At 37.3% G+C, this 13,808-nt stretch overlaps 1 protein-coding gene across 1 annotated transcript in view; it reads left to right on the top strand.

Moving 5' to 3' along the window:
- The first annotated feature begins 2,486 nt into the window (after nucleotides 1-2,486).
- LOC148778308 (histone deacetylase 9-like) overlaps nucleotides 2,487-13,808 on the top strand; it is a 189,405-nt gene continuing 178,083 nt past the window's right edge. The window contains exons 1-3 of the mRNA XM_088833608.1: nucleotides 2,487-2,598; nucleotides 6,048-6,167; nucleotides 6,479-6,576. Coding sequence (XP_088689734.1) covers nucleotides 6,545-6,576 — 32 coding nt within the window. The 5' untranslated portion in view covers nucleotides 2,487-2,598; nucleotides 6,048-6,167; nucleotides 6,479-6,544. The remainder of the gene's footprint in view (nucleotides 2,599-6,047; nucleotides 6,168-6,478; nucleotides 6,577-13,808) is intronic.

A 13,808-nucleotide genomic window follows, 5' to 3' on the forward strand; every position in this document is an offset into this window, starting at 1 on the left:
TCCTCTCCTGTCTGATCACTGAAAATCTGTCTTGTTCCTACAGAATGGATTTGCTGTGGTGAGGCCCCCAGGCCATCATGCTGAGGAATCCACAGCCATGTAAGTACCAAGGACTGCTGGCCATCTCCCAGCGCCACGGTTCCTGGCGGTCACCTGCCCCATGCATGTCTCTGAAGCCTCTAATTGTTAGCAGATGGACTGAGAAATCTTGCGAGGTACTCCCAGAAGCAGATTTATGGCTTCAGAGATCATATAGCATTTTAAAAAATGCTCTGAACATTATTTATAATGGTTTTCCTGGCTGATTTGCTTTCTTATTTCTCTGTTCTTCTCTATTCCGCAGGGGGTTCTGCTTTTTTAATTCAGTTGCAATTACCGCCAAATACTTGAGAGACCAACTAAATATAAGCAAGATATTGATTGTAGATCTGGTATGTATTCCTGGCCAGAGCTGCATTTTCAGTGACTCTAGATAAAAGGGACTGAATTTGTATTTCTCTGTTTGCCTTGTTTTTAGCACTTGCAAACAACTGAAGGGTGTGTTTCCTTTGAATGTGGAAACTCATTAAATTCAGGATTGCAGTTCTGAAACCATAAACATTCACGTTTCACTTTCATGGTGTTAACTGCAATTTAATGAGAAGAAGGCGCAGATCGGGGCAACTTTTATGATCCTTAAATGAATTGATACTTCCACAGTTAAAATAACCCAACAGAACCTGAATTTACTTTTCCCTGCAGAATATAGACTTTAAATAGTCAGATGTGCTGGAAAGAATGTTGTTGCTTTGGTAACCAATTGGCCACTTCCCCTGGTTAGCAATCATGTTGCTTGTTGTGCAACAGTGGTATTATTAAAACAAGTCAGCGTGTCATTTTTCTTTTTTTTCTGAAAAGATCTCAGATCATGTATGCCAGTTTGGGATGACTGCCGGCAGGAACCCTGCGTGATTAAGAGTCAGAGGCATTCGATTAGTCTTGCCTTTTAACATGATGCATTCTTACACAATAGAGTTATAATTTGTTTAACAAATGGTTTGTTTAAATGCAGATGACACTTGGCATGTTGTCTATAGTAGATTCACGAATAATGAGCTGGAGATCTGCCCCATACAAAAGGACTAGCCCAGGAAAGGGCGAAAGAAAACTGACTGGTGATTTATGAGCCCCGTTTTCGGTTTGCCTCCAGTTCACGAGGAGGTGTAATAGGTTGTCTGACAAAGCATAGACAGGAAATGAACCCTGGCATCCAAAGCGAACCTGCTGCATCTGCACTTAATTAATTTTTGCAGGTGATAAAAGATTTAAAGGCAAAATATGTTAGAAGTTTTTTTGAAGTGCAAGGCTTAATAGTCTAAATCTTGTTCATATCTGCACTCATAATTAAATCTTATTGGGAAGCCATGGCCTTACCGCCTGGTCCTCTGATTCAGTTAGGCAGGCCTGCCAGAGGGTGGGGAGAGAGCAAACAAAGCCCTGTGAAGAAATTTTAGTCAAGTTAAAGTAAAGAAAAAAGGAATAAAAGGCTGATAACCATTTCTAGTGTTCCAGAGGAATGGATGTTTTCCCCCATACTGTATTGTAGTCTTCCTACAAGTTCTTTAGTGCTGAGAGTATTGAAACCCAGCTTTCCATGTGTTTTCCAAACATGCTGAAGTTTCAGTGTAGGTCATAGTTCAACATTAAAGAAACGTGTTGAAGGCCTAGATATACTACAGCAGTGAGGTCTTAAAATTTTACAAAAACGAGGACATCAGTTCCTATTTTCCCATGTATATACAAAATGACATTTTAAAGAATGAATAATTATTGGCTTGCATGATTTATGATAGTAAATCTTTAAAATAATTTTAATATGCTTCTAAAACACTTAAGTTCTGCTAGAAAGATAAGCTAAAAACTTGAAGAAAGGGCAGCAGATGAAGACCAAGGATTGTGAGGAAAATCTTTCTACACATTCTAAATTTGTCAAAATTATGCAGGAAAGAGATTGGTAAACTGTCACCCTGTCTTTCAGAATTTCTTCATGTTATTTTCTGAGGACTCTCCACTACTAGGAAGATAATAACTGTTAAGAGCTTTGAAAGTACATGTGTGACATCTCAACTCTAGAGCAATGGACTGTACAATAGACATGAAAGCTAAAATGCCTGGATGGTGATGGATGGATATCTTGTGCCTCAGAGGATTTGTGTGTAAAGATTTGTTTTTGTACATTCATATAAGAATAAAAAGATTTGCGGGATATAATTTGCTATGATTTATAAAATAAGTTGCTTGGTAGCTACCAGGAGTGTCCTGTAAGCTTACTGGCCTTTGATTATGAATTTGCTCCATTATCCCACATAAAGGACGCTGATTTCCCAGCAGGCTGCAGTAGAAGAGAAGGTTTTGTTTCATGTTCTCTAAACATACGAGGTTCTTTCCAAAGGGTTGCCTCTGAGATCACCACCAGCCCGCATATTCTTGCTTTCAAGTCTTCCAGATTCTGCAGCTGCAGGAACACTTTGAGGAAATTCCCCTGTTTCTTCCAGCTGCTGAGAAGGAAGTTTTAAAGTGCCACGTGGCGCTGAGACATCCGTTCTCCCTGGCTGACAGGTCTGTTCTGCAAGTGAGCAGAGGAAAAGTAAAGGTGCTTCAATGACAAAAGATCTTCATTCCTGCATATCTAAACTCACTGACTTTAGCTAACTGGTAGGAACCGCAGCTCCACCAGTTCTTGGGCCAACAGAAGCCAGAGCCACTCCATTGTTCCAGCAGCTAGATTCATCATTTTTAGATGCCTACTAATTAGAGAGCCAGAACTCTAATTCACCCTGTATTTGAGCCTGCAGCCAAATTTAGAGGAGTTGAATATTTTAGGCAGGGATGATTTCTGGTTTATCTGGGGAGCTTATTCCTTCTAGTTTTCCTTCTGGGAAGATTCCAAAGACCTTCAGATTGGTGAGGAGAGGGAGCAGGTGCACTCTCTTTTCAGCTTGCAAGAGATTGGCCGTTGTGTTCAGAGCATGAACCTGTCCTAGGATGTGCCTGCATGACTCAGGTAGCTTTTATGTAACGTGACTTTCAGTTGAAAATAATACGTTTTAGGCTATTTTCATTTTTAAAAAGGATGCCTCAGATGTCCTTAGATTTTTGGGAATTCAGTTTTCAGTCAAGCACCAAACTTGACCCAAGAATTGCCAGTACTAAATAATTGTAAGTAATAACATTAGTTGATAGAATATAATTTATTCAGAGCTATTTTAACATTGTAGTGAAAACATACTGGCTCTAAATCCTTGCATAGAATACATTTTCACAGTATATCTTTAGCTAGTAAGCTAGTGATTTTTTAGTATTTTCCAGCAAATCTTAGACGTAAGATCTGTTTTGAGGCTGTGAGTTATTTGGTTCATTTTCTTACTATAGCAAGTCCTCATCATCACCAATGACTGTCTTATGTTGTTGCTATGGAGAAAAAGTCCTCAGATCATACCTGACCAGTAGGCACTTTGTATGTGTATTTTCAGAGAAAGCTGAAAAAATACTTTCAAGAATATAAGTTGTTGCCCAAAACAAAAGGCACATTTGAATTTACCTATATCTCTGAATGCTTTGTGAATATAAATATGGAGTAAAGAATTATCCATGTATTTTTAGAATGAATTTGTAAATTTTAATGAATAGTATCTGTTGAAGCCTTATCGTGCTGTGGGCAAGACCGTAGTTCTTATTTTGAAATTTATGCAATGATAAGTACCCAACCTGTTTTACAAAACAAATTATTTTATATCTAAGACAAATTATCTTTTATGTGACTGTCTTACAACATCAAGACAATATTTTACTGGTTTTCAAACTGTTGCTATGTCTAGGCCCAGAGCACAATTTTTCTTAAAACACTGACTGAGAATTCTGTCTTGTAATAGAAACAAAGCTTTCTATCAGTGCTGTTTTTCAAAGTATTTTGTCTATTCTCTAGATATCTATTAGCAAATTTGAGACTCTTGTGGGTTAAATTATTTCATTTCTGTTCTCATAAAGGAAAAGTTTTACTATCTCCTCCTTCCTGTCCTTTGAACATCCTGAAATCCAAGATTTAATATTTTTCAGTATGCTGTATTTTCCCCTGATGTGTGTATGCCTTTAGCCAAGACAAGTTTCTGGAAGGATGCCTATCTTCCCAAATATTCTATGATTCCTTAACTGGATGTGTGTACTGTATGAAAGAGGGAAGGTATATTAGTGTCTGTCTGCACTGTGGAAGGCAAGATCACTTCAGGCTTTCATAAATCACCAGATGTAGGTTTTGATGGTGTCTAGTGAGGGAGTTTTGGGCTGGAGGTTGAAGTGGAGACAACTTATATAAACCTCAATAAGGGGCAATAATGACCACCAGTCTCACTTCATAGTTTTACCAAGAGAATCAAAGAGATAATGAATGTAATTGTAAGTTAAGAGCATAATGGTTATGAGTTTGGCCTTAGGAGTAAGAAGTGGATTCAAGACCTTGTCCTGAAAAGTTACTGAAACTCTCCAAGTCTCAGTCTACTTACCTTTTAAATTAGGGATAATACCATATACCTCATATGAACATTAAATAATCTTTGTGAGATGTTTAGTATGGTACCTGACTCAAATTTTTAGGAATCATTGTTGAAAGTAGTGTGATTCATACTGATACAAAATAAAGTACAGTGTAAGTAGGTAGTTACAAGTAACCAAAATTTTTTTATAACAGAACCTGAAACTATATGTTACACATGTAGCAGTAATACTATATTAAATACAAATATGTAGGTTATTTGCTTTTAGAGTCATTTATTTTATTTTGTTCAGAAGCTATTTAGGAACCACATTAATGGAGACTCTTAATGCTTGAGGTCTTTTAGTAAGGACATTAAACAATGCTGTTAGTTTTATTTTTCCCATATCTTGTATCAGTTTCAGCATGTTTGTATCATAAAACAATTAGAAAAAAGAGTTATGTATCATTCAGTTCAGTTCAGTTCAGTCACTCAGTCGTGTCCGACTCTTTGTGACCCCATGAATCACAGCACGCCAGGTTTTGTATCATTATTGAATATGAATGCCATAAGAATTTTTTTCATTCATTTTGATGAAACTGACCTTTTTTTTGTGGGAAGGAGGAATGGTATAGGGAAAGAAAAAAGAGGAGGAAGGCAGCTAGGAAGAGAGCCATAATATATTAAATATATAATATTAAAATTAGGCAGATTGAAAAAGATTGCATAAAGGCCCATGCCGTCGTTCTGCTTTGGCCCAAATGATTTAATAGCTAATGAGCTCATGCTCCTGTGTCTTCGATTCTTGCCGTCACAATTTTACCAAAATAAAGTATGAAGTCCTTTTTGCATCTGGCATCTCTTTTGAAGTCATTCTAACTGCTGAGGGACCGCTAACTGAACTGAACGCTTCAAGAAAGCCAATTTACTCAGCTGGTTGCAAAGCCTTTGACCTTAATGGTGGGACTTGGCAAATCAATGCATACACGTATGTTTAGTGTTCTGTCAAGAATTGTGAAAATGCTCTGTAAGCCATAGATCCTTCTGCAGAATACTGGTTTGTAGTTTAAACATTAGTCTTTCTTCAGAGGCCAATGAGGCTAGTTAATTAAGCCTGAGGGGTTATGAACTGTTGGCAGTTAATAAGTCATAAAATTCCTCCATAAAACAGGATGCAAGATTCCATCACTGAAGCAAAGAGTACAAAGGGCCGGTGTATAAATATCTAATTGTACCAAAGGACTGGGCTTTCTCAATGACTGCTCATCTGGAGTCTCCAGGGCATGTTCTCTGTGGTTTCCTGATTTTTAGAAGCCAGTTTAAAAAATGAGTGCATTAAAGGGTAATTTGCCTGAAAGTTCAGGAAGTAAAGGGGGGTGGTGTGGAAGCAAGCTGAACACGGGAAAGAAAGAGGGATACAGAAGACAGAAAATGAAAAGGAGGGTGGGGTAGAAAGACAGGGAACTAGACATCAGGAAAGTTGTTTCTACACAGAGTTAGACGTGACTGTATTTGTCATCTGTTTTCTTTTCCCTGTAGGATGTTCACCATGGAAATGGTACACAGCAAGCCTTTTATGCTGACCCCAACATCCTGTATATTTCACTCCATCGCTATGATGAAGGGAACTTTTTCCCTGGCAGTGGAGCCCCAAATGAGGTTCGGTTTATTTCTTTAGAGCCCCACTTTTATTTGTATCTTTCAGGTAATTGCATTGCATGATTACCCCTAATTTTCTTGTCCTTTGCTGGTGTTTTAAATTACACGAGATTACTGAATTGTCCCACGGGACCAAGAACCAGTGCAGAACAAGTGCATAACCCAGAGCACTGGTTGTCAAGCAAGGTTGGACTGATTTGACATGTTGTTTGATGTTTATTTCAAGAGCACACATGTGTTTGTTTTCCTGTCTTCTTGCTTCTTCCCTGTGCTCTCCTCTACCCACTGTGGTGTGGTTTTTCTCTTCCTAGGTTGGAACAGGCCTCGGAGAAGGGTACAATATAAATATTGCCTGGACAGGTGGCCTTGATCCCCCCATGGGAGATATTGAGTACCTTGAAGCATTCAGGTTGGTACTTCTTTCTCTGAAAGTGCAAAATTAGAAAACAAATGTCCATTGAACCAACATGAAATGCAAGAGAGAAATGTAAATTTCTGACCACAGCAGAGTGGTTAACGGAGCCATTGTAACAGTGGTCCAAAAAAATGTTTGGTTTGGGGTCCTGAATATTGCTACAAAGACAAGGAATATGAGTATCCAAAAAAGTTACATCAAGACCTAGATGTTGTTATACAGGTATGTTCACCACTGGCCAGGTATGTTCCTGTCTTTATGCAAAAAACAAAAAAGGGAAAAAAATTTTATTGAGTAATTCTGGAAAACTCTGCCTATGATAACATATGATGTGATTTAAAATAGACATTAGCATATTGCCTGCTCTAGGAGGCCCTTCACTACCTATTTCACTGTTTTGAACAGGCATTTCGCAAACTTCATTGGGCTATAGAATTTTTTGCACATATTTTTGCACATGGCAACTCTTGGCTTTCTTAGTTCCAAGGAATGTTGGCTTAGGCAGTCTTATTCCATTTCCTTCATAATATGTGTGTTTTCCCTCTCACATTAAAACGCCAGTAGATTAATTGATTGTTTCCAGTTTCTTTAGAAAATGTAGGCAGTAATTAAAATGTTTATTAATATATACATTTTGTATTATACTTTTTTCCCCCAAAGAACTTTAAAAAGTAGTTGAAACAAGAAATACAACAAATTAAAAGTTTTTGTTTTGGATATAGTTTTTGAGTCATTTATTCTCTGGTATTAAATTTTATTTCGGTCTTTAGTAAGGTCTCTTTTTAGGAAAAATATCAGATTATGTTAATATATCCTTCACTTGCAAGATTTTAGATTTTAACTTGTTGGTACTGTAGGATTTGAGGTGTTTTGTTTATTTGTAAGCAATAGCAAACAAGTGCATGATAAGAAATTTTTGACCCATTCTGTTTTTCCTAATTTAACATTTATATATAAATTCCCAAGGGCAAAATCCTGTTGATAATGTATCCTAATTACATAGGCAAAGTTTTTAATCAGTGAAGTTTTGACGGGTTTCTGTATATTGTTGCAGAAATAAAACAATACACAGAAGTTGGCCTGTGTATCATGCATACTTCAAATTTTCATTTGAGAGTCACTTTTAATTTGAAAATAGCCTCAGGAAAAATGATAGGAAATTCCTATTTTTAAGAATATGCATTAAAATAAATATATTTGTGTTGATATTTGAGGAAAATTCAACTTCAGATTTGCACTCTGCAAAAATATATACTCCTATATCTGTACTATTTATAGAAAAATAGGTGAGATAAATTTATTTACTTTGACTTGGATTGTCTGTGAGCATATCCTGTGTTAATTAGTAGTAAAACTAAAAACATACATTAAAAAACTATACTGGTTTCAGTATTATAAGTTATTTTTGCCTATATTTGCAACTTAAATGCTGTTAATATTTTAAAGAAATTTTAATGGGATAATAGACTTTTATATTACCTTACATATGAATTTGTCTGTTTATCAAGTTGGCTTGGTAACTTACATGATACATACATTAAGTTCTCAACTTTAGTATGTGATTATATTCATTGAGCTATGAGTTTTTTATTATCATAATACTATTTGTGGTACTGTGCCTTTACATAAAAGTAGATCAAGTATTCACAGCATGAAAGGATATTGCTATTTTGTACTTATTCTCCCATGACAAAGTTAACAGTAGATGAGTTGCTGCTAAGTCACTTCAGTCGTGTCCGACTCTGTGTGACCCCATAGACGGAAGCCCACCAGGCTCCCCCGTCCCTGGGATTCTCCAGGCAAGAACACTGGAGTGGGTTGCCATTTCCTTCTTCAATGTGTGAAAGTGAAAGTGAAGTCGCTCAGTCGTGTCCGACCCTTAGCGACCCCACGGACTGCAGCCTACCAGGCTCCTCCATCCATGGGATTTTCTAGGCAATAGTACTGGAGTGGCTTGCCATTGCCTTCTCCGGTAGATGAGTTATTTCTTTTAAAAACCTTCAAACACAGTTTCATTAAATAATGTGAAAATAGTTATTAAGTGTTGTTGTTCAGTTGCTAAGTCATCTCCAACTCTTTATGACCCCATGGACTGCAGCATGCCAGGCTTCCCTGTCCTTCACTATGTCCCATAGCATGCTCAAACTCATGTCCATTGAATCGATGATGCCATCCAACCATCTCATTCTCTGTCACCCCATTTTCCTCTTAGCCTCAGGGTGTTTTCCAGTGAGTTGACTCTTTGCATCAGGTGGCCAAATTATTGGAGCGTCACCTTAGCATCAGTCTTTCCAATGGATAAACAGGGTTGATTTCCTTTAGGACTGACTGGTTTGATATTAAGTATACATTTTTGATTTTTGATTGAAATGGTGATTGAATCAAGTGCTTTTAAAAGCATATGAATGTCTGAAGACAGCACCTTCTCTTGCCTGGAAAGAGCAAAGATTTTAGCAAACTTCTCTGAACTTCCCAGTGTGGTCACCATATCCAGGCTTAATTAGAGGAGAGGCTACATTATTTAGCTCTGCTACAAAAATGTAAAATTGTGACTTTGATGTTTATAGTTATTCAAGAACCAAATTTAATCCATAATAAGTCTGTTTATTTTGAACTATTCCATTTCTGCTTGCTGCTCAATTTGTATAACTAGAAATACTTGTAAACTGTCCTTGGAGGACTCAAGAAAATAAGTCATTAATTAAAAAAATATTAATTGAACGCATAGTATATGCCAGGGACAGTGATGAGCACTTTGAAGTTAGAGCTGATATGCTCTTCAGTTCAGTCGCTCAGTCGTGTCCGACTATTTTCAACCCCATGAATCACAGCACGCCAGGCCTCCCTGTCCATCACCAACTCCCGGAGTTCACTCAAACTCATGTCCATCGAGTTGGTGATGCCATCCAGCCATCTCATTCTCTGTCGTCCCCGTCTCCTCCCACCCCCAATCCCTCCTAGCATCAGACTCTTTTCCAGTGAGTCACCTCTTCGCATGAGGTGGCCAAAGTATTGGAGTTTCAGCTTTAGCATCAGTCCTTCCAATGAACACCCAGGATTGATCTCCTCTAGAATGGACTGGTTGGATCTCCTTTCAGTCCAAGGGACTCTCAAGAGTCTTCTCCAGCACCACAGTTCAAAATAAAAGTGGTACTTACTGTTCTAGAGAATATATGTCCTTAGACATAGAGAGGATAAAATGATGAATTCTTTCTGAAAGGTTCTGGGAAGCTTTCATCAAGTGTTATTCCACTTGTGTTTTCAAAATGAGTGGTAGTTTTCAAGGGGTAAAAGAATTGGACTAAGAGGATCCATACTAGCCAGAGAGAATAGGCTGTGAAAGTATGGAGTCATGAGATGATCTTGCTCTGTGGACTCAAGAGCGTGAGGGTGAGATTGCATGGCAGGCATACAGGTCATACTTCATAAAGGCTTTTGCAGGCAAAGAATGCCCATCTCTCTCTTTATCTCTCTGTCTATATATATATATATATATACACACACACACCTTTCTAATTTGGGTCACTAGTGTGGCCTCCAGATAAATTTTAGTGTAGTATTACAAGCATATCCTTCTTAATATAATCCGTTTTCTACTTATTGAAAGTGAAGAGCTTTCTGACATCTGTGTGTGGATGTGAAACACAGAAGTGGGGAGGAAATAAATGGTGTCTTTTCTTTTTTCTAAAGTTTTAATTGTTTCTGGACTGTAATAAGTATCTTTGGAAGAAGCGCCTGTCTCTCTGAAACTCCGTTTATAATAGGCTATAAGATAACTGCTTATTTTACCAGCCAGAATTTCCATACATATTGCCTTTGTGGTCTCTGTTGTATGTTGTTTTTTTCTGTGGCAAAAAGAAAATCGTAGACAAATTGAACATTTTCTTTTTGGTCTAAGTTTTCAAGATAATTTTTAAGATGTAATAGAATATATAACATTTCATATCTGGCTCATATATCTAGTATTTCTTCTATGCAGTTATTAATATCATTCATCTCTGAGTAATTGTAGGATGTGGGAGGAGCAGGGGATGACAGAGGATGAGATGGCTGAATGACATCACCGACTCAACGGACATGAATTTGAGTAAACTCTGGGAGTTGGTGATGGACAGGGATGCCTAGCATGCTGCAGTCCATGGAGACGCAAAGAGTCGGGCACAACTGAGCAACTGAACTGAGTAACTGAACTGAGTAACTGAACTGATGCTTCAGATTTCTCACAAGTTTTTAAAATCTTCAGTAATATCAGTATCTTTCATGATCAGCTAAAATACATTTCTAAGGTTATTTTTTATTAAATAATTATGGGTATTTGTATTAAGCTCTTACATGGCAGGTTCTCGATTATAAATGTTATGGACATCATGGCTATTTCTTAAGTGGTTCGTATAAGCCACAGAACTACCATATGGAGGGGCTGTGCTGTGGTTCTAAAACCTATACTCTTTCCATCCCACCACACTGCTGTTCTTTTCTGTTGTTTGTAAGTTAAAAGACTAAGGTGTGATAAAGCATAGTGAACTTGAACTGTAATATAAGACCTTCTCCCCATGACCTGAATTACAAATCCCTAGTACACATCATGGCAAAGAAGAGCTATTCAATGATTCTGGCTGAGTAAATCAATTAATGGATAATTCAGAAAAGAAGGTAGAAGCATTGGAAACCCCTGAGGGAACTGCATGAAATCTAACTATCTCTTGGTCCCTCAAGGCATATGCTTTATAAGAACTCTGAACACCCTTTCATTTGCTTATAACAGTTTCAAATGTCTTCTCTTTGTTCAGCAAATATTTTCTGAATGCCTGCTTATCAACTTCTGTTCCAGTCACTTCAAAAGACTGTTGGAATAGTTCTTTCTTACACATAATCACTAAACGAGCACAGTACACATTTTTTTCTAAAAATTAATTCTTAAAGAGTTATGTAAATATTAAAGTGGTTATCTGTATAAGACCATTTATTTATTTTTGTACAATATTATTAACACATAAGTTACAGGTGCACAGTATAGTCATTCACAGCTTTAAATGTTATACTCTGTAGTTATCACAAAATGGTGGCTGTGTGCCCTATGTTTTACAGTATATCCATGTAACTTACTCTGTATATAATAATTAAGTGAAGTGAGTGAAAGTCGCTCAGTCGTGTCTGACTCTTTGCGACCCCATGGACTGTCCATGGAATTCTCCAGGCCAGAATACTGGAGTGGGTAGCTTTTCCCTTCTCCAGGGGATCTTCCCAACCCAGGGATAGAACCCAGGTCTCCCACATTGCAGGTGGATTCTTTACCAACTGATCTATCAGGGAAGCCCTGTATATAATGGCATCACCGACTCGATGGACATGAATTTGAGTGAACTCTGGGAGTTGGTGATGGACAGGGAGGCCTGGCGTGCTGTGATTCATGGGGTCGCAAAGAGTCGGACACGACTGAGTGACTGAACTGAACTGAACTGAATTCCCTACCTCTAAATTGCCCCCCTTCCCTCTGTCTCCTGGCTGGTAACCATTAGTTTGTTCTCCGTGAGTTTGCTTCTTTTTGGTTATATTCACTAGTTTATTGTGTTTTTAGATTCCACATATAAGTGGTATCATACAGTATTTGTCTTTCTCTGTCAGACATATTTCACCTAGCATAATGTTCTCCAGGTCCATCCATGTTGCTGCAAACTGCAAAACTTTATTCTTTTCTGACTCCTGTTCCATTGCATACGTATACCACATCTTTATTTTATCATCCATTCATGGGCACTTCCATTGCTTCTATATCTTGGCAGTGTAAATAATGCTGCTATGAACAGTGGGGTGCCTATATCTTTTTGAATTAGTGTTTTGGGATTTTTTGGCTATATACCCATGAGTGAAATTTCTGGGTCATATGGTGTAGGTATGTATGCGTGCATGCTCAGTCATTTTTGACCCTTTGCAACCACCAGGCTCCTCTGTCCATGGCATTTTCTTGGCAAGAATTTTGGGGTGGCTTGCCATTTCCTTCTCCAGGATAGCTTCCCAACCCAGGGATCAAACCCATATCTCCTGCATTGTGGGCAGATTCTTTACTGCTAAGCCACCAGGGAAACCTGGGTCATAAGATAGTTATAGTTTTAAATTTTTGAGAAAACTTCATAATGTTTTCCACAGTCGCTGAACCAATTTATATTCCCACCAGCAGTGTAGGAGTGTTCCCTTTACTCCACATTCTTGCCAACATTTGTTATTTGTGGTCTTTCAAATGATAGCTATTCTGACAAGTATGAGGTGATACCTCATTGTAGTTTTGATTTGCATTTCTCTGATGATTAGCAATGTTGAGCATCTTTCCGTGCTCATAGTCTGTTGTCCATCTTTATTTCCTCTTTGGAAAAATATCTACTCAGTCCTTCTGTCCATTTTTTAATCAGATTATTTGGGTTTTTGATGTTGAATTGTATGAACTATTTATATATATTGGATATTAACCCCTTATTGGTCATATCATTTGCAAATATTTTCTCCCATTTAGTTAGTTTTATTTTCATTTTGTCAGAGGTTTTCTTTGATGTGTAAAAGTTTTTAAGTTTAATTAAGTCCCTTTGCTTATTTTGCTTTTATTTCCTTTGCTTTAGGACATATAGCTAAAAAATGGTTATGATTTATGTCTCAGCATATTATGCTAATGTTTTCCTCTGGGAGTTTTATGATTTCTCATCTTACATTTAGGTCTTTAATCTATTTTGAACTTATTTTTGTAAATGGTGTTAGAGGGTGTTCTGATCTCATTCTTTTATATGTAGTTGTCCAGTATTCCCAGCACTATTTATTGAAGAGCCTGTCTTTTCTTTTTTGTATATTCTTGCTTCCTTTCATATTATAGATAAATAGAATGTAAGTGTGTGAGTTTATTTCTGGGCTGTCTGTTCTGTTCCGTTTATCTGTCTTATTGTGCCAATGCCATACTGTTTTGATTACTGTAGTTTTTAGTATAGTCTGAAGTCAGGGAGAGTGATTCTTTCAGCTCTGTTCTTCTGTTGCAAGTTTTTTTGTTTTTTTTTATGTTCAGGCTCTTTGGTATTTCCACACAAATTTAAATTCTTTTTTTCTTGTTCTATGAAAAAATGCCATTGGTATTTTGATAGAAATTGCATTGACTTTGTAGATTACCTAACATAGTATGGTAATTTTAACAATATTAGTAGTTTGTGCATAGTGGGCAAGAGATGATATGTATCTCACGCTTCTAA

This window comes from Moschus berezovskii, chromosome 3, assembly GCF_049115385.1.
Source record: "Moschus berezovskii isolate FMDL1 chromosome 3, NW_MosBer_1.0, whole genome shotgun sequence".
NCBI classification, from domain to species: Eukaryota; Metazoa; Chordata; class Mammalia; order Artiodactyla; family Moschidae; genus Moschus; species Moschus berezovskii.